This window comes from Bos indicus, chromosome X (assembly GCF_029378745.1).
Source record: "Bos indicus isolate NIAB-ARS_2022 breed Sahiwal x Tharparkar chromosome X, NIAB-ARS_B.indTharparkar_mat_pri_1.0, whole genome shotgun sequence".
Taxonomy (NCBI): domain Eukaryota; kingdom Metazoa; phylum Chordata; class Mammalia; order Artiodactyla; family Bovidae; genus Bos; species Bos indicus.
The window spans coordinates 94,266,118-94,288,162 of record NC_091789.1 but is presented as its reverse complement, the minus strand read 5'-3'; the positions used below and the strand labels follow the sequence as shown (position 1 = coordinate 94,288,162).

At 41.5% G+C, this 22,045-nt stretch overlaps 1 protein-coding gene across 1 annotated transcript in view; it reads left to right on the top strand.

The window, feature by feature from the left end:
* Nucleotides 1-7,666, top strand: part of DGKK (diacylglycerol kinase kappa) — a 174,651-nt gene extending 166,985 nt beyond the window's left edge. The window contains exons 26-28 of the mRNA XM_070785407.1: nucleotides 184-294; nucleotides 2,447-2,570; nucleotides 4,072-7,666. Coding sequence (XP_070641508.1) covers nucleotides 184-294; nucleotides 2,447-2,570; nucleotides 4,072-4,151 — 315 coding nt within the window. The 3' untranslated portion in view covers nucleotides 4,152-7,666. The remainder of the gene's footprint in view (nucleotides 1-183; nucleotides 295-2,446; nucleotides 2,571-4,071) is intronic.
* The last annotated feature ends 14,379 nt before the right edge of the window (nucleotides 7,667-22,045 follow it).

The following is a 22,045-nucleotide window of genomic DNA, read 5'->3' as shown; positions in this document are numbered from 1 at the left end:
CTCCCTTTTGAGAAGGTAAACAGCTGGCTGACTATACTTTCCAGTGAACCTATGGACCAAAGGAGATATAGGTTGGCAACCTGTGGTCTAATGGCCACTAGGCAGGGACTGGGAGTTGGGGAGAGGGCAAGAGTCTATGACGTATTGGCGTTGGATACTCACTCTTTTTCCTGTTTTCACCAGCTGAGAAATGCTGAATATGAGGCCACACTGAAAATTTCCCTGGATGCCATGAGTAAGGAGTTTGAAAAGCTATCCAAGATTGACTGGATGAATTCAATCCTTTTTCCGGAGGTATGTGACCTGTGGATTGGGAAATAAAGGGAAAGAGGGGTTCTTCCTGAGGGCTTTGCCTTCCAGTGTAAGCCAGGACACAATGACTGATATAGCAGATGGAGACCAGTAGTGGCTTTCAGCCTGAGCTTAATGGAGCCTCCTCCTTGCATCTCCTCGCCATTGAAGTAGACAGGACAAGGCAGAAAGCACATTGAAAAACTAGATGACCATGGGAACATAACCAGAAAGAAGAACCACTCTGTAGAGAAGATTGGAAAAGAATAAGCAAGACTGGTCTTTTTCTGTGCTTTTCTCCTGGCCACAATTCCCCTCCCCTGCTTAGTACCTGCTGCCAGGACTGAATTTCATCTGGTACATACCATTAGGGCCAATACCAGTTGTTTACAGCCAACATTTGTTCTAAATGGTTGGTGCCCAGGCCATACTCGTGGTTACATCTACCAAGTATCACCTCTCCCTTGCTGCTTTCTGTCCCTCCCATTCTTGGAGGAAAGCAGGCTTTCTCAGTGCCTTCCCCTAGCAGATGTGTGGCTTAAAAGAAAATCAAGCATGGCAGCAGTGGCTACAGTATAGCTCTGGGGATGCTGTCATTTTTTTACAATTCTGAGTGCTTTCCCGAGATAGAAAAATAGTGCATTTCATAAATCAAATGACTGAAAGATGTCTACCTATCACCAAGTAAGTTACTCCCATTATGGTCTGACAGGGTTTTTCTTTAAACTTCTCTACCATGGAATTGCTCATTTCAACACTGTGTAGGAATCCTTATTTATTTTACTCATTATACCTGTTTTCTGACTTTATACACCAGTTATACGAAAGTGAGCAAGCCATACAAGGATTTGGACTAGTGCAGCAATTAGGCTCGAAGAAGACAATGGCACCCCACTCCAGTACTCTTGCCTGGAAAATCCCACGGACGGGGGAGCCTGGTAGGCTGTAGTCCATGGGGTCACTAAGAGTCGGACACGACTGAGCGACTTCACTTTCACTTTTCACTTTCATGCATTGGAGAAGGAAATGGCAACCCACTCCAGTGTTCTTGCCTGTAGAATCCCAGGGACGGGGGAGCCTGGTGGGCTCCCGTCTATGGGGTCACACAGAGTCGAACACGACTGAAGCGACTTAGCAGCAGCAGCAGCAATTAGGCTACCATTTAAGAGAAAAAGCCATAGGCAAATTCAGATCTTAAATAGTTTAATAACTTTATCATATGCCTTTGATGCTCTTGACCAGCAGCCCTCTGGGAAAAGAAAACATGCTGTTATGCAGATAAGGAAGCAAAATCTTGTAGCACTTTCTTCTTCAGTTCAACTATCTAGCACCAAGCCCCTGGCCTAGACAGACAGACTGGATGTTGAGAGAACTAAGACAAACAGTCCATGCTCTGAGGTCTCAATATTCGAGTTTGCCTTTCCTGGGCATAATCTCTTTTTGGACTTCAGTATTTCCATAAAGATGAAGAAATGAGGCTCTAAAGAAGGGCAGAGTAGATTGAAAGAAAGGCACCTGACACCCACCTTGCTTGCCTTAATGCCACAGAAGGTGCAGATCCACTTTGATGAGGAAAAGCAGGAGGAGAGTCAGTCATTCATTGGGCTTTCCAGAGTTTTGGTTGAGAGGGAAGGTCCTGTGCCCTTACCTTAGGTTTCTTCCGAAAGGCAATTCAGAAGAGCAGTTATACATATGAGAGCATTTATTTAGGGGCTAGGGGTTTCCCTGGTGGCTCAGTGGTAAAGAATCCGACTGCAGTTCAGGAAACCCGGGTTCTATCCCTGGGTCAGGAAGATCCTCTGGAGAAGGGAATGGCTACCCACTCCAGTATTTCTTGCCTGGAAAATTTCATGGACAGAGGAACCCGGTAGGGCAATAGTCCATGGGGGTCGCAAAGAGTTGGACATGACTGAGCGACTGACTACACACACATTAAAGCGTTTAGCAAAGCATCTGGCACAGAGTAGGATCTTGGTAAAGACCAGATGCCTTCTCAGGTATGGTACTAGTGAGTAGGGATGTCTCCCACACCTGAATAGATATCAGATTGGCCAGCTTCCTGCAGCCATCCTTGTTCACCATCTCTCCAAGCCTCTAAGAATTGTTTCTATTAGGCAACTAACATTTTGACCTTCCTTTTGTCGTGCTTTGCTAGGAAAAGTCCTCAGACACTGACAGCAAAAGCTTCAGACTGAAAGTTAAGTTCCCCAAATTGGGGAAAAGGAAGTCAGAAGAGGAATACAAGTCTCAATCAGGCCAAGGCATCCAGGGATTTATTGGTAAGTTTCCCCCACAGGCATCAAGGTCATGAAGACCTCCCAGCAGCCTAGGTCCCTCCCTCCCAAAGACCTGAAGCTCACATTAGAAATGTGTGCAGGTACGGTGGTAATGGAGGAGGCAGCCAGCTGGGAGCCAACTTTAGGTGATGCCAAGAAGTCTCTTGGATAAGGTATGAGTTAGAAAGTGATATGGAGGGACTTCCCTGACGGTCCAGTGGTTAGGACTCCATACTTCCACTGCGGGGGGCACAGGCTTGATCTCTGGTTGGGGAACTAAGATCCCACATGTTGTGCAGTGTGACCAAAAAAAAAAAAAAAAAGAAAGAAAGACCCTTAAGAAAAAAAAGCAAGTGGTTATGGACACTAACAAGGAGAGAGCCTGAGTGGCAACCTGACGGTGCAGTCTCTGTGATGTAAACAGCTGCAGAGGAAAAAATGAGAATAAGCAGTTAACTTTCCACTTGATTCATTCCTTTCTTTGTTGATAAAGTATTGCAAAATAGTCATATTTAGATCTCTTTCCCAGTCAAATACAACTACAAGCTTCTGGTCCTACTCCAGAAAGCAGTATTATTTGACATGGGTTGGGGGTGTTGGTATGGGCACCTACAGTGTCAGGAACAGTTTTCATGACCTATCTAAACACTCCTATTCTGTATCTGTTATAGTCGGTCCCTGGAAATGCAAACTTTGTTTCATTATTTGAATTTTGGTTCCACCTCTTCTTCAGAATACAGGCTTCCCAGGTGGCACAGTGATAAAGAAAACACCTGCCAATGCAGGAGACACAAGAGACATGGGTTTGGTCCCTAGGTTGGGAAGATCCCCTGGAGGAGGTCATGGCAACCCACTCAAGTATTCTTGCCTGGGAAATAAGAGGAGCCTGGCAGGCTGCAGTCCATAGGGTTGCAAAGAGTCAGACATGACTGAAGCGACTGAGCACTTCTTCAGAATTGGACTTAAATGTTCTTGATATGTCAGTGGAACTCAAAAGAATGTTCCCTTAGAGTTGTCAGTTATGCCAATTCTGATGTCAGTGGTCTCTCCTAAATTCTGAGCCTAGATGACCTGGAAGCTTGAGAGAGATAACAATGGTGGACATAGGGGGAAAAGGGTGGAGGGTGGTAGTTTTTTGTTTTTTGAGAGACTAAGACTTGCACAGATGCCAAGAGAGAATTTCCTGGATCAAGTTGTGTTTGGTCCAGCTATGTTGAGTCCCAAAGAATCTGCCAGCTAGGAGACCCATGGTGCTTGAGAGTCTTTCTGAATACTCAGAAGGGGTCAATAGCCGTTTCATGGATTATCAGGTTCTAAGAACTCATCCCATCTGTGTTTGGCTCGCATGGTATTAGCTGGTTTTCTAAGATGGCTCAGAGATGGTTGATACAATATGAACAAATGAGTGTCTCCTAAAAGACTGTTTGCTCTCTTTAGGGTCCCTACATTTAGGCTGGCAATGTGCTAACCTCTTTGTTTCTATATTTGCTTTTTTTCTCTAAAGGAAATTTGTGGCATCACAGACATCATGAAGACGAAGCAAAATCTGATGATTCTCCAACACCATCAGGATCTCAACTATAATCCTGGAAAGATGGAAGAACTCACAACATTTAGGATTCTACTGAAAACTCTCGAAACCTCAATACAGGCTAGACTAAATTATTTCAGAACAAACATGAGCACCACCAAGAAAGATCCTCCAATTCTTTACACTAATACATTTTTGTCTGGACTCAATCAGGTCTCCTTAGAGGTTTACATTTTCTCATTGGCCAAAGATTCTTGTTCCGAGTTGTCTTGTTCAGTTCTTTTCATGCATCTTGAGCAACTACAATATTTAATTGAGATATGCTTTTTGTGAATGGCCTGGGATCTGCAAAGGATTCAAGGGAGTTCACTTTTTCAGGGAGTTGGGGAATGTTTTTCTCTGACTGGCAGAAAAACTGCTGATGCTAGGAAATGAATGAAAGAAATACTCTCAGGGAGGTGAGGAGAGGGGTCAGGAAAGCCAGGTGTGGTGGTGTTTCTCCCCCAATCCCTGCCAATTGCAACTTGTAACTTCAGGAGGTCTCTACTAGTTGACTTATTAACATGAGAACTAGGTCATGGGGGCTTGTGCAGTTGCCTGTTACAATGACCATGTGAGATCTTTTCCTGTGGTGACTGCTCTCTCTGCAAAACCTTTCTGTTTTTCCATGTGCGCATGTATATCTTTGCACATGTCCAGGTGGTGCTCTGGTGGCTGGGTGGGCCACCCATTGGTTGGAACTCACCCCTATGGCAACCATACAGGCTCCCCTCCTACTGCCTTCATCCTAGCCTGCATGCCTCCATGGAGTGTTTTGCTGCATTCTTGCTGGATTTTTTAACTAAATGTTTTGCTACTGTGCTGCAGTATAGTTATGTATAGAGACATATAAAGATGTATATATATAAATATATATATATATTTTTAAGAACTGAAAATACAACTCGACCTCTAAATGACCCTATAATTTATTGTGCTAACCCAGGAATCCCTCCCCACCCCCACTACCCTACACACACATATGCCTCTACCAACTGCCCTAGTTCTTGGTGGAGCTTCTAAACTATTGGTGCATTTTCAGCGTCTCAGAAGTGGCTGGGATCTACCTATGGCCCAGCTGATTCCGACGCCCCCTTAAAATTCTGAGCCAGGCCACAGAAAGGGGAACAAAAACATCAATGCCCTAGAGAAGGGGGCTAAGCTGGCATGCTGCCTTTTTTGCTCTATCTGTCCTGGACTCTACATCAGCAACTGCCCCAACCTTTGCTGTCCCCTCACCCAATAAACAGTATATGGAGCAACGAGGCCTTGAGCTCTCTGACTTAGATGTCTGAGCAAAGGACTGCCTGACAATCAAGCCACAGCCTAGGCCCTTCCCCACAAGCTCCATCTTGGTCTGCTGTTGGTTAAGTCCCCAGATCATCTTTGAATCTCCCTTCTTGCTCCTTTCCCTTGAGTACCAGAGGGAAATTCAAAGTGATCAGAGAAAACAAGGGCCTGGGAAAATGGAGGCTAAAAGCTTCTGCTTCTCCCATGGTTCTTCTTCCAAATTTCTCAAGAAAACAAACCAGGCCAAAATTGCTCCAAATCCCAATTGGCATTTTTTTGAATGCCTGTGCCCAATCAGGCAAATCTAATCAAACTCCAGTATTTCCCCAGTGATTTCCTCTAGTCTGCCTTGTATCCCCACCCACCTTCAATTTATACCTTTAGGTAAATGTCCCTTCCCATTTACAACAGAAAGCCAGGAAACTGGCCTCTCCCCCACTTCTCAGACAAACTTAGCGTGCTCAGTTACCTGACTCAGTCCACTGGCTGGTTCATCGAGGTGCACAATCCAACTCTAAGCACTGGTTCTCAACTCTGGAATTCCACCAGCCTAGCCCACTTAAACCAGCCACCTGTGTTCCACCTCTACAGGGGTGAGGAGAAACATACTAACAAGGGGATAGTCCCCAGATGTCTGATTGCTGTGCCAAACAAACAAAAAAGTCTTAGCTCTACAACTAGTTAAGAAAGTTAATGGAAAAATATTGAGAGAAAACATTTAAAACTTATTTAAGCATCAGAATATGTTAACTTACTGTATGTATTTAAGTGGGGAATGTGCTGTTGCTGTGTCTTTGGCTTTCTCTGCATTACTCTTCCCAGGAGGAGGTATTCGATCAAATCAGTAAGGCCACAGTTGTTGCAGCCCAACTTGACTCCTCCGTGGCTGCACACATTAACAGCTGCACACATGCTCACTCACAGAGTTGGGAACCAAGTTGCATTTTTTTCTCAGAAGATCCAAATGAGCAAATTTAAGGAAACAAAAGAAAGTCCTGGGAGAGGGTAGCTTTTACTTGCAGTGCCTAAGCAGGGCTGTGTCTTGTAGTTATTTTTTAATCACCGGTGACAGTAAACTGTAATAGTACTCCATCTCTTGTGCTTACTTTGCTGACTTACTACATGCCTTTGTATGTTGTAATGCTACTCTTGCTCTGTTGTATCGTCTGGATTCTGTTTCATTCACCCTGTCCTCCCAACCTGATTCAGAGTGATATTGAATAAAACCACTAGGATTGGAAGCTGGAGTCAACTCCTGGAGCAGAATTGATAGGCCATGAGACCTAGGAGCAGATGTGGCTAGCTAAATCACTTGGTTACCTCCTACACTGCTTAGTTACCAGTTGCTTTCCAAAAAAGGGAGACAGCTTTGCTGAGCACTTGCTCATACTAGCTTGAAAGTGGTTATCTCTTTTTCAAGAGAGTTGGCTCAGCCTCTGGAAGTATAAGCTCCTTTCAGGACTTCATGGTTAACTTCTTGCAGTAATATAGTTGTTCAGGTGGTGGGACCAGACACCAAATATCCATCTCAATTCTGTTCAAAGTTGCCATCAAGAGCCAAAGTTCTGGGATTTGATTGCATGTTTCTGGCACTTTCTGAGGGACTGATTGAGTGGGCAATTCCTAGTCAGGAGAACTAGTGGGGAAGCAGAATGCCAGTAGATTTGGACTGCCATTAACTGCTTTTGGTGTCAACAATATAGGAGGTCAGCAGCTATCAGTCCCTTCACCAAAAAGACGCCTGTGTTGTGTCCAAAGGAACAAGGGAAGAATAAGGAAGACATTTTCAACTTAATAACTTAGGTTAAAGGTTGAGCAGAAGCAATAGTTGGGGTCAACGTCATCTTCCCTTGGGACATGAGTAGAAGAATTTTTGTTTCATAAGACGTAGAAAATAATACCAAGGCAACCAAACTCATTAGCACCATTCCATCCTTGTAAAGGACCTTGATTGGTTTTATGGTTTGTGGAACTGCATCTGTCTATTCGTCTAATCTTTAATCTACATTGTATTCTATTTGTTGTTTTGATTCCTCAGAGGCCCCTGCAAATAAGCAGCAGGGCCAGGGGCTTGTTGGGGGGAGGAAACTGGGGTAGTTATGGGGTAACGCAAAAAAGCAGAAAGTAAAGGTCTACAAAGTGTGCCTATTCCTCCTCCCCACAAAATGGAACACCAGTCTTCAAAGTTAATAAAGTTTTGCTTCTTAAAGTATTTTAATAAATGGATAAACATAATTAACACCAATATCTCATCATTTACCTCAGGATGGGAGGAGTTGAATGGTGGTGGAAATGGGGAGTGGGCTGGGGTGGTCATCCAAGCTCTAAACAAGCCACATGCATGTAGAAAATGGCATGTGGCGGTGGGGGTGGGATGGGGACAGCAGCAGCACAAACCAAGATTCTCCATCAGGGTGATCATAACACTAAAAGGGCTGCCACAAAAAGTTCTAAAACCTAAAACAACTCAGGACAAACTTGTGGGGAAATATACCTGCTACTATACTTCTTCTTTGGAAGGAATGATGCTAAAGCTGAAACTCCAGTACTTTGGCCACCTCATGCGAAGAGTTGACTCATTAGAAAAGACTCTGATGCTGGGAGGGATTGGGGGCAGGAGGAGAAGGGGACGACAGAGGATGAAATGGCTGGATGGCATCACTGACTCGATGGATATGAGTCTGAGTGAACTCCGGGAGTTGGTGATGGACAGGGAGGCCTGGTGTGCTGTGGTTCACGGGGTCGCAAAGAGCATGACTGAGCAACTGAACTGAACTGAACTAATACTTCTTCTAAAAGCCAATTCTCTGCAGAATCTAGATTCCAATGAAATGAGTCAGGTTACAGGGGAGGTGAAGTGAGTAGAGGAGTACAGCCCAGATTGCTAACTAAATGCATAAATGCAAAAAGTAACTAGAAAAACTCTTGACAATACAATGTGCTCCCCTCAACTGACCACACATCACATACTCCTCTCCCTTCCAGAAGGGTTGAAGTGGGAAGGATTGTTCTTGTCAGATGCAAAGTTGACTAGGCCTGGGATCAAAAGTGGTTCAGTTTCTGCCCAACAATGACTCTGGGGGAATCAGTTATTAGTCACATTTAATAGAGTCAACTGAGGCTGTACTAGACCAGGATTCCACAAAATGCTATACCAGCATTTCTCACCAGGTAAGGATGGATATTCTAAATCCTCAACTTTCCAGTACTACTATCTCTTATGTGCTGCTGTGCTTAGTCACTCAGTCGTGTCTGACTCTCTGCAACCCCATGGACTGTAGCCTGCCAGGTTCCTCTGTCCATGGGGATTCTCCAGGCAAGAATAATGGGGTGGGTTGCCATGCCTTCCTCCAGGGGATCTTTCCAAACCAGGGATTGAACCCAGGTCTTCCGCATTGCAGACAGATTCTTTACCATCTGAGCCAAAAAAAACTGTCTCTTACTTAGAGACAAAACAGTTGTGACCTTCAGGACCACACATCAGTCTCTCCATAAAAATGATATTCTTATGCTTTATGAGGGAAACAGCCCTGTTGCTGAGGAGCTACCCCAGGGTGGGCCCTGTAATTCATGCTAAGAAGTTTACACTACATCTTATAAACCTAGTAAAGTACCATCAGAATTTAATTTTGTCTGTTTTTTAAATTATCACACAATACAATTGCTTTTTTATCTTTTGGTATATACTCTGGTGAATTTTAACACATGTGGATATTCATGTAACCACCACCAGTATCAGGATACAGAAATTTCCACTACCCCATAAATCTCCTTTGTATAATTCCATTAAATTAATTAACAGGGTGTGCTGGGTCTTCATCACTGCACATAGGCTTCCCCTAGTTGTGGTGAGCAGGTCTACCCTCCAGTCGCAGTACAAGGGCTTCTCATCACAGTGGCTTCTCTTGTTGCTGAGCATAGGCTGTAGGGTGTGTGGGCTTCAGTGGTTGCCGTGTGTAGGCTCAGTAGTTGCGGCACACAGGCTTAGTCGCCTCATAGCCTGTGGAATCTTACTGGACCACGGATAGAATCTGTGTCCCCTGCATTGTCAGGCAGATTCTTTACTGCACCACCAGGGAAGTCCTGTATAATTCCTTTAACGTAACTTAACCTCACCTCCAACCACTTATCTATTTGCCATCCTTACAGTTGAGTCCATTCAAGAATGGCACAGAATATGTAACTGTTTGAGACAAGCTTCTTTAACTCAGCATAATGCCTTTCAGACTCTTTCAAGTTGTTATATGATCAACAGTTTGTTCCTTTTATTGTTGAATAGCATTCCATTATATTGATCTACTACTTTGTTTATCCATCTAGTCACTGAAGGACCTTTAGTTTGTTTCCAGTTTTAGACAATTATTAATAAAGCTGTTATAAACATTCATATCCAGGTTATTGTATCCACTTCTCTAGGATAAATACCCAGGAGTGTGACTGATGGATTATATGATAAATGCATGTTTAACCTGATCAGAAACTTCCAAACTATTTTCCAGAATGGCTGTACCATTTTGCATACAAAAAAGAAATGCTTGAAAGTTTCACTTCCTACACATTCTCACTAGCTCTTGATATTCAGTAATTTTTATTTTAGCCATTCTAACAGGTGTTCAGTGGCACCTCATCATAGCATTTCCCTAATAGCTAATGATGTTGAATATCTTTTCATGTGCTTATTGGTCATATTTAAATTTTCTTTGGTGAAATATTTGCTAAAATTATTTTCCCTCTTTATAACTGCGCTTTTCATTTACTCATTACTGAATTTTCAGAATTCTTTATATATCCTGGATCCAAGTTCTTTTTCAGATACATGATTTCCAAATATCTCCTGCCAGTCCATAGTTTGTCTTTTCATCCTCTCAACAATATCTTTCGGAGGAAAACTTTTACATTTTTATAAAAAGAATAATTCATCATTTTTTTCTTCTATGGACAGTACTTTATTGTCATATCTAAAAAACCAACTCAATGGTTTTTAACCAGGGGTTACTTTGTCCCCAGGGACACTGGGCAATGTCTGGATACCTTTTTGGCTGTCATGAATTGGGGGGCATGGTGTTACTGGTTTCTCGTGGGTAAAGGCTGGAGATGGTGCTAAATATCCCACGTGCATGTGTGCTTAGATGCTCAGTCGTTCTCCAGCTCTTTGCAACTCCATGGACTGTAGCCCACCAGGCTCCTCTGTCCATGGGGATACTCCAGGCAAGAATACTAGGGTGGGTTACCATGCCCTCCTCCAGGGGATCTTCCAGAACCAGGAATCAAATCCGTGTCTCTTATGTCTCCTGCATTGGCAGGCGGGTTCTTTACTACTAGCGCCGCCTGGGAAGCCCAAATATCCTACAACGCACAGCAACATTTCCCTGACAAAGAATTATCAGGCCAAAAATGTCAGTGGTGCTGCTGCTGCTCAGAAACCCAAGTTTAACTCCAGGTCACAAAAATTTTCCTTTATATTGATTTCTAAAGGTTTTATAGTTTTATGTTTCAGTTTTAGATCGATGACTCATTTTGAGCTAATTTTTGTATAATGAATGATGTTTAGGTGAGGGTTCATTGTTTAGCATATGGATGTTCAATTGCTCCAACACCATGTAGTAAAAAAGACTGCCATTATCACAGAACTGGTTTTTGCACCTTTCTCAAATATCAAATAGCCATAATTGTGTGGGTCTAATTCTGGGCTGTCTGTTACATTGTCTTGCCTCTCTCTTTCCCAACTGTGGTTGCTGTTCAGTCACTAAGTCATGTCTGACTCTTTGCAACCCCATGGACTGAAGCATGCCAAGCTCCTCTGTCCTCCACTATCTCTCGGAGTTTGCTCAAATTCATGTTCATTAAGTCAGTGATGCTATCTAACCATCTCTTCTACTGCCACCCTCTTCTCTTCTTGCCTTCAATCTTTTCCAGCATCATGGTCTTTTCCAATGAGTTGGTTCCTCAAATCAGATGGCCAAAATATTGGAACTTCAGCTTCAATATCAGTCCTTCCAACAGATTCATGGTTGATTTCCTTTAGGATTGACTGGTTTGATCTTTTTTTTTATTTCTTCTATTTATTCATTGTTTGGGTTTATTTATTTATTTATTATCAAAGGATAATTGCTTTACAGAATTTTGTTGTTTTCTGTCAAACCTCAACATGAATCAGCCATCAGTTCAGTTCAGTCACTCAGTCATGTCTGACTCTTTGCAACCCCACAGACTTCAGCACACCAGGCCTCCCTGTCCATCACCAACTCCCGGAGTTTACCCAAACTCATGTCCATTGAGTCGGTGATGCCGTCCAACCATCTCATCCTCTGCTGTCCCCTTCTCCTCCCGCCCTCAATCAGCCATAGGCATACATATATTCCCTCCCTTTTGAACCTCCCTCCCATCTCCCGCTCCATCCCACCCCTCTGGGTTGATACAGAGCCCCTGTTTGAGTTTCCTGAGCCATATAGTAAATTCCAGTTGGCTATCTCTTTTGCATATGGTAATTTAAGTTTCCATGTTACTCTTTTCATACATTTCACCATCTCCTCCCCTCTCCCCATGTCCATAAGTCTATTCTCTATGTCTGTTTCTCCATTGTTGCCATGTAGGTAAATTCTTCAGTACCATTTTCCTAGACTCCATATATATGCATTAGAATATGATATTTATCTTTCTCTTTCTGACTTACTTCACTCTGTATAATAGGTTCTAGGTTCATTCACCTCATTAGAACTGACTCAAATGCGTTCCTTTTTATGGCTGACTAATATTTCATTATGTATATGTACAACAAGTTCTTTATCCACTCATCTGTCAATGGACATCTAGGTTGCTTCCATGTCCTACCTATTGTAAATAGTGCTGCAATGATCAATGGGATACATGTGTCTGTTTCTTTTTGGTTTCCTCAGGATATCTGTCTAGGAGTGGGATTGCTGGGTCATGCAGTGATTTTATTCCTAGTTTTTTAAGGAATCTCTATATCCTCTTCCACAGTGGCTGTATCAATTTACATTCCCAACAACAGTGCAAGAGCATTCCCTTTTCTCTACACCCTCTTCAGCATTTATTGTTTGTAGACTTTTTGATGAGGGTCATTCTGACCAGTGTGAGGTGATATCTCATTGTAGTTCAGATTTTCATTTCTCTAATAATGATTGATGTTGAGCAGCTTTTCATGTGTTTATTAGCCATCTGTAAGTCTTCTTTGGAGAAATGTCTGTTTAGGTTTTTCCCACTTGTTGACTGGGTTGTTTCTTTTTCAGGTATTGAGTTATATGAACTGCATGTATATTTTGGAAATTAATCCTTTGTCAGGTGTTTCACTTGCTTTTATTTTCTCCCATTCTGAACATTGTCTTTTCACCTTGCTTATAGTTTCCTTTGCTGTGCAAAAGCTTTTAAGTTTAATCAAGTCCTACTTGCTTACTTTTGTTTTTATTTCCATTACTCTAGGAGGTGTGTCATAGAGGATCTTGTTTTGATTTATGTCATCGAGTGTTCTGCCTGTGATTTCCTCTAAGAGTTTGATAGTTTCTGGTCTTACACTTAGGTCTTTAATCCATTTTGACTTCATCTTTGTGTATGGTGTTAGGAGATGTTCTAATTTCATTCTTTTACATGTAGCTGTCCAGTTTTCCCAGCACATTTATGGAAGATGCTGTCTTTGCCCTCATTGTATATTCTTGCCTCCTTTGTCAAAAATAAGGTACCCATAGGTGCATGGGTTTATTTCTGGGCTTTCTATCTTGTTCCATTGGTCTATATTTCTGTTTTTGTGCCAGTACCATACTGTCTTGATGACTGTAGCTTTGTAGTATAATCTGAAGTCAGGAAGGTTGATTCCTCCAGCTCCATTCTTCTTTCTCAGGACTGCTTTGGCCATTCGGGGTCTTTTGTGTTTCCATATGAATTGTGAATTTTTTTATTCTAGTACTGTGAAAAATACCATTGGTAATTTGATAGGGATCACATTAAATCTGTAGATTGCATTTGGTAGTATAGTCATTTTCACATTATTGATTCTTCCTATCCAGGAACATGGAATATCTCTGCATCTGTTTATGTCATCTTTGATTTCTTTCATTAATGTCTTATAATTTTCTGTGTACAGTTCTTTTCTCTCCTTGCTACTGCTGCTAAGTTGCTTCAGTCGTGTCCGACTCTGTGAGACCCCATAGACAGCAGCCCACCAGGCTCCACCGTCCTTGGAATTCTCCAGGAAAGAACACTGGAGTGGGTTGCCATTTCCTTCTCCAAAGCATGAAAGTGAAAAGTGAAAGTGAAGTCACTCGGTCGTGTCTGACTCTTCACAACTCCATGGACTGCAGCCTACCAGGATCCTCCGTCCATGGGATTTTCCAGTCAAGAGTACTGGAGTGGGCTGCCATTGCGTTCTCCAACAGCATATCTCAATTCATATCAATTCATAATAGGCACTTCCTATTAGCTATAATAGGAAAACAACAGAATGGGAAAGACTAGGGATCTCTTCAAGAAAATTAGAGATACCAAGGGAACATTTCATGCAAAGACGGGCTCGATAAAGGACAGAAATGGTATGGACCTAACAGAAGCAGAAGATATCAAGAAGAGATGGCAAGAATACACAGAAGAACTGTACAAAAAAGATCTTCACGACCCACATAATCACGATGGTGTGATCACTCACCTAGAGCCAGACATCCTGGAATGCGAAGTCAAGTGGGCCTTAGAAAGCATCACTATGAACAAAGCTAGTGGAGATGATGGAATTCCAGTTCAGCTATTTCAAATCCTGAGAGATGATGCTGTGAAAGTGCTGCACTCAATATGCCAGCACATTTGGAAGACTCAGCAGTGGCCACAGGACTGGAAAAGGTCAATTTTCATTCCAGTCCCAAAGAAAGGCAATGCCAAAGAATGCTCAAACTACCACACAATTGCACTCATCTCACACGCTAGTAAAGTAATGCTCAAAATTCTCCAAGCCAGGCTTCAGCAATATGTGAACCGTGAACTTCCTGATGTTCAAGCTGGTTTTAGAAAAGCCAGAGGAACCAGAGATCAAATTGCCAACATCTGCTGGATCATGGAAAAAGCAAGAGAGTTCCAGAAAAACATCTATTTCTACTTTATTGACTATGCCAAAGCCTTTGATTGTGTGGATTACAATAAACTGTGGAAAATTCTGAAGGAGATGGGAATACCAGACCACCTGATCTGCCTCTTGAGAAACCTGTATGCAGGTCAGGAAGCAACGGTTAAAACTGGACATGGAACAACAGACTGGTTCCAAATAGGAAAAGGAGTACATCAAGGTTGTATATTGTCACCCTGCTTATTTAACTTATATGCAGAGTACATCATGAGAAACGCTGGGCTAGAAGAAACACAAGCTGGAATCAAGATTGCTGGGAGAAATATCAATAACCTCAGATAAGCAGATGACACCACTCTTATGGCAGAAAGTGAAGAGGAACTCAAAAGCCTCTTGATGAAAGTGAAAGAGGAGAGTGAAAAAGTTGGCTTAAAACTCAACATTCAGAAAACGAAGATCATGGCATCCAGTCCCATCACTTCATGGGAAATAGATGGGGAAACAGTGGAAACAGTGTCAGACTTTATTTTTTGGGGCTCCAAAATCACTGCAGATGGTGACTGCAGCCATGAAATTAAAAGACGCTTACTCATTGGAAGGAAAGTTATGACCAACCTAGATACCATATTCAAAAGCAGAGACATTACTTTGCCAACAAAGGTTCGTCTAGTCAGAGCTATGGTTTTTCCTGTGGTCGTGTATGGATGTGAGAGTTGGATTGTGAAGAAGGCTGAGCGCCGAAGAATTGATGCTTTTGAGCTGTGGTGTTGGAGAAGACTCTTGAGAGTCCCTTGGACTGCAAGGAGATCCACCCAGTCCATTCTGAAGGAGATCAGCCCTGGGATTTCTTTGGAAGGAATGATGCTGAGGCTGAAACTCCAGTACTTTGGCCACCTCATGCAAAGAGCTGACTCGTTGGAAAAGACTCTGATGCTGGGAGGGATTGGGGGCAGGAGGAGAAGGGGATGACGGAGGATGAGATGGCTGGATGGCATCACTGACTCGATGGACATGAGTCTGAGTGAACTCCAGGAGATGGTGATGGACAGGGAGGCCTGGCGTGCTGTGATTCATGGGCTCGCAGAGTTGGACACGACTGAGCGACTGAACTGAACTGATTAGCTATAAAAGCTACTTACTTGTCTGCCTCAGTTTCCTCAATTTTAAAATGGGAATAACAATATTCACCTTAGAGCATTGAACTGAAGTTTAAAAATATGGGCTTCGGACAGTACCTGGAAAATTATAAGGGCTCAATAAATATTAACTACCTTTAGGAAGTTAAATAGTTCTATGTTCTACCAAAACAGCTCTGTAAGTTTCATTTTTTTATCCATAAAATAACACAATATGGCCCACTTTGAAAGATAATTATGATAGTCTGAGATGATGTGTGTAAATAACTTATGTTGTTGCTGTTATGACAATTTGCAAACCACATATCCTTTCAACCTTTGTGGTTCCATCAATAAACAGCATTCTACCTTTGGATGTTCTTAACCCTAAGTAAAAGATATCTATAATTTTCAAAACAATTAACTACCTTTATCATCAACATCTTCCATTTACTATATGAAAGAACTGAGCATATGAAGACACTAAGCAGAATTTCCTAAGTTCATAAAATAAATCAGTGCTGGTTCTATTTCCTTTTAAATACTCATCTAGTAAACCATGCAGGGCAGTTGGGAGCAATGGAAAATCATATTTTTTACCCATTTAAATTCCAAAGTGCTAGCCAAATGGAGTTTCGGAGTCAGTCCAACAGGCAACATTCTTCAAAATGGTAGCTTAAAGAAAGGCCATCCAGCTGTGTTATACTAAAGGTCTTTTCACCCTACCACTTCCTTTAAGCCATGAGGCTGTGTCATAAGCAAATGACACACTGAAAATCGCAAGTCTCTGTATAAGCTTAATTACAAAGGAATTGGGGCTTCCCTTGTAGCTCAGTTGGTAAAGAATCTTCCTGCCATATAGGAGACCCGGGGTTCGATTCCTGGGTCAGGAAGATCCCCTGGAGAAGGAAATGGCAACCCACTCCAGTATTCTTGCCTGGAGAATCCCATGGACAGAAGAACTTGACAGGCTACAGTCTGTGGGGTCGCAAGAGTCAGACACGACTTAGCGACTACACTACTACTACTAAAATTCGCATTGGAGAAGGAAATGGCATTCATTTCCTTTAAATTCCAGTATTCTTGTCTGGAGAATTCCATGGACAGAGGAGCCTGGCAGACTGCAGTCCATGGGGTCACAGAGAGTCGGACATGACTGAGTGAACACATACACAGACGCACACACTACATTCGAATTCTTATTTGTTTTGGCTGTGCTGGGTCTTTGTTGCTGATCAGGCTTTTCTCTAGTTGCAGTGAGTGGGGGCTACTGTTTGTTACGGTGCCTGGGCTTCTCACTGCAGTGGCTTCTCCTGTTGCAGAGCACGAGCTCTAGGACATGTGGGCTTCAATAGTTGCAGAGTGTGGGCTTAGCAGTTGTGGTTCCCAGGCTCTAGAGCACAGGCTCAGTAGTTGTGGCACATGGGCTTAGTTGCTCTGTGGCATGTGGATCTTCCCAGACCAGGGATTGAACCCATGTCTCCTGCATTGGAAGGTGGATTCTTTACCACTGAGCCCCCAGGGAAGCCCTGCATTCTAATTCTTAATCCTAAATATTGCAGGTGAATTTATCTTAAACTGAGATGCAGCTTAGGAGTTTAAGTGTGTTGTCCAAGGTCACATAGTGATTTAATTATAAACCCTGGGCCAGAAATCAGGTCTCCTGACTTCCAGGCTATTATTTTTTCAGTTCTGCCATTGCTTCTGTGTTGCTTCTTTTCCTGAAGAGCACAATCAAGTATGTCAAAGGTTGGATGGCCTTGGATACTGGATGTTTTGATGACATATTGACTGCAGCACTTTTAGGCAGCACATATTGACAGCATTATCTTTTAGGATTTGAAATAGCTCAGCTGGAATTCCATCACCTCCACTAGTTTTGTTCATAGTAATGATTCCTAAGACCCACTCGACTTCACACTCCAAGATGTCCAGCTCTAGGTGAGTGGGCACTGCCTCATGGTTATCTGGGTCATTAAGACCTTTTCTGTGTAGCTCTTCTGTGTATTCTTACCATTTCTTCTTAATCTCTTCTGCTTCTCTTAGGTCCTTGCTATTTCTGTCTTTCATTGTGCCCTTTCTTGCATGAAATGTTCCCTGGATACCTTCAATTTTCTTGAAGAGATGTCTAGTCTTTCCCATTCTATTGTTTTCCTCTATTTCCTTGTATTGTTCACTTAAGAAGGGCTTCTTATCTCACCTTGTTATTTTCTGGAACTCTGCAATCAGTTAGGTATAGCCTTCCTTTTCTCCCTTGCCTTTCGCTTCTCTTCTTTCCTCAGCTATTTGTAAGGCCTCCTCAGATAACCATTTTGCCTTTGTGCATTTCTTCTTTCTCAGGGATAATTTTAGTCACCACCTCCTGTACAGTGATACAAATCTCCACCCTAGTTCTCCAGGCACTGTCTACCAGATCTAATCCCTTGAATCTATTTGTCACCTCTGCTGTATAATCATAAGGGATTGGATTAAGGTCATACCTGAATGGTCTAGTGGTTTTCCCTATTTTCTTCAGTTTAAGTCTGAATTTTGCAATAAGGAACTCATGATCTGAGTCACAATCAGTGACCAGTCTTGTTTTTATTGATTGAATAGAACGTTTCCACCTTTGGCTGCAAAGAATATAATCAATCTGATTTCAGTCTTGACCATCTCGTGATGTACATGTGTAGAGTCATCTCTTGTGTTGTTGGAAAAGGGTGTTTGGTATGACCAGCAGTTCTCTTGAGAAACCTCTGTTAGATTTTGCCCTGGTTCATTTTGTACTCCAAGGCCAAACTTGCTGATATTCTAGGTATCTCTTGACTTTCTACATTCGCTCAGTATTAGAGAAATGCAAATCAAAACTACAATGAGGTATCACCTCACACCAGTCAGAATGGCCATCATCAAAATAATTACAAACAATAAATGCTGGAGAGGATGTGGAGAAAATGGAACCCTTCTGCACTGTTGGTGGAAATGTAAATTGATAAAACCACTATGGAGAACAGCATGGAAATTCCTTAAAAAAAACCTAGGAATAAAACTACCAACCAACCCATCAATCCCATTACTGTGCATACTTTGAGAAAACCACAGTTCAAAAAGACAGAAGTACCCCAATGTTCACTGCAGCACTATTTACAATAGCCAGGACATTGAAGCAACCTAGATATCCATTGGCAGATGGATAGGTAAAGAAGATGCGGACATATATTCAATGGAATATTACTCAGCCACTAAAAGGAATGAATTTGAGTCAGTTTTAGTGAGGAGGATGAACCTAGAGCTTGTTATACAGAGTGAAGTAAGTCAGAAAGAAAAAAACAAATATCATACATTAACACATATATATGGAATCTAGAAAAATAGTACTGATGAACCTATTTTCAGGGAAGTAATGGATACTCAGGCATAGAGAATGTACTTGTGGACACCACAGGGAAAGGAGAAGGTACAACAAATTGAAACAGCATTGACATATATACAGTACCATGTAAAACAGATAATTAGTGGGAAGCTGCTATAACAAAGGGAGGCCAGCCTGGTGCTCTGTGGTCACCTAGAAGTGTGAGATGGGAGCGGGGAAGGAGGCTCAAGAGGGAAGGGAGATATATATAGATACAGATATAAAATTATGACTGATTTGCATTTTTGCAGGGCAGAAACCAACACAACATTGTAAAGCAGTTATCCTCCAATTTAAGAAGATAATTTTAAAAATAAAAAGAAAGTTTAGAATCAATTTGTCTATGTCTATAAAAAATATCCTGCTGAATTTTGACTTGTATTGAGTTAATCTATAGATCAATTGAGAAGTGACGTCTTTACTTAGTTGACACCATGAACACCATGTTTCTCAATTTACATGATTTCATCAGCATTTTTAGTTTCCACTACATAGATTTTGTAAATATTTTATTAGATTTATACCTAACCATTTCATATTGGGGACCTATTGTAAGTGGTATTTTGAAGTTTTAATTGCCTTTTACATTGTCAAGATATACAAATGTGATTGATTTTTATGTTTTCGTTTTGTGTTGTATTACTTTGTTAGACTAACAAGTTAGCTCTAGGAGCTTTACTTTTTCTTTTATAGATCCCTTGATATTTTCTACACATATGGTCATGTCATTTGCCCCCCAAAATCAATTTTATTTATTCTTTTCCAATCTGTATTCTTTTTCCTTCTTTTTGTTGTCTCATTGCACTGGATAAAACTTCTAGTATACTGTTGAAAAGAACTGGTGAGAGTAGAGATCCTTGTCTTGTTCCTAATCTAAAAGGGAAAGCATTCAGTCTTTCACCATTAAGCATGATGTTACATGCAGAGTTTTGGAGACAACCAGCTTCCCTGGTGGCTCAGATGGTAAAGAATCCACCTGCAATGTGGGAGACCTGGCTTCGATCCCTGGGTTGGGAAGATCCTCTGAGAAGGGAAGAGCTACCCATTCCAGTATTCTGGCCTAGAGAATTCCATGGAAAGAGAACCCTGGCAGGCTACAGTCCATGGGTTGCAAAGAGTCGGACATGACTGAGCAACTTTCACTTCACTTTATCAGGTTCAGAATGTTTCTATCTACTCTTAATTTGTTGATTATTTTTATCATGGATGAATGTTGAATTCTGTCAACTGCTTTTTTCATATCAATTGACATGTGACTTTTCATCTTTAAATTGCTAATAATTACTGATTACACTGGATAATTTTCAAATATTGAACCAGCTTTTCTTTCCAAAGATGAACTTCATTTGTTTGAGTATTACTATTTCTGGACTGGATTTGTTAAAGATGTTTTTGAGTCTATGTTTATGAGAGATATTAATCTGTAATTTTCCTTTTTTTTATACTGTTTTTGTTTGTTTCTGGTTATATGGATAAAGGTAGCCTTGCAAAATGAGTTGGGAAATGTTCCATCTTTTTTCTGGTGAGATAGTGTAGAATTGGTGTTAATTCTTCTTTAAATGTTTGGTAGAATTCACCAGTGAAACCACCTGATAATGTAGATTTCTCTAGGGGTGGGGGGAGGTTTTCAACTATGAATTCAATTACTATATTAGTTATAGGACTACTCAGGTTATCTATTCTATCTGAAAGACATTTGGTAGTTCATAGTATTCAGGAAATTGGTCCATTTCATCTAAGTTGTTAAATTTATTGCATAGAGTTGTTCTTAGTATTGCCTTACTAGCCTTTTAATTAATATGAAATCTGTAGTAATTTCCCCTCTTTCATTCCTGATATTGATGATTTGAATCTTCCTTCAAGTTTCTGTAGGTGACATAGTTGAGTATGCCATTTTAATTTCTGTCTTTTCATTGTTGTGTTTAAACCACTAATATAATTACTGATATGACTATATTTAGGTTTGCAATTTTACTATTTATATTCTGTCTGGTTCCTCTGAATTTTTATTCCTGTTTCTCTTTTCCAGCCTTCTTCTAAATTATTTGAACATTTTTTATACTCAATTTATTGTGACTTTGAAATCTCTTTGTATAATTTTTTTAGTAGGTGGTCTAGGGATTTAAAAAACACATATTTTTCACAGTTTATTTAGAATCAATATTTTACCACTTTAATTGCAAGGTGAATAAAGCTTTCCAGCATTTTGGGCCCTTTACCTCTCCACTTTATGCTACTATCCTCTTATATATTGCATCTACATACACTGAAAATCCCATCAGAAATTGTTGCTATTCACTTTCAATCAAAACTCAAAAGAAGAAAAATAGTTTATTACCCAGGTTTTCACCACTCAGTGGTCTTCCTTCATTTGTAAAGTTCCACTTTCCCTTCTGATATCATTTGACTTCTGTATGAAGAAATTTAGGCTCATCTTCTCCTGTGAGAACTCCAAAATTGCAGCTAACCGGTGAAATACCATCGATAGGAGAATGCTGAATCCCACCAAAAAAGATACCCCATGTGCAAGGGCAAAGGAGAAGCCCCAACAAAATGGTAGGAGGGGCAAAATTGTGTTTAGAATCAAACCTCATACCCACTAGAGATGCTTGGAGGATTCAAACAAAACCTTGTGTGCACCAGGAGCTAGGCATCCCACAACAGACTGAAACAAACCTGCCTTTGAGTGTTTGTGAGTGTTTTCTGCAAAGGCATGGGTCAGCAGTGGCCTGCCACGGGGACAGGGGCTCTGGCTGCAGCAGACCTGGGAGGTGTGGCACATGAGCCCCACCATAGAGCTACTGAGCACACAAACCACAAACTGGAGAACAATTTTACCATAGAAGTTCTCGCACTGTTATAAAAGTTTTAGGGCCAACAACAGATTTCCCACCATGGGGGTCCAGCAAAGGGACTGAGAACCCCCCAGAGAATCTGACTTTGAAGGCCAGTGGGATTTGATTACAGAACTTCCACAGGATTGAGGAAAAAGATGCTTGGAGGGCACAAACAAAACCTCATGCATACCAGGACCCAAGAGAAAGGAGG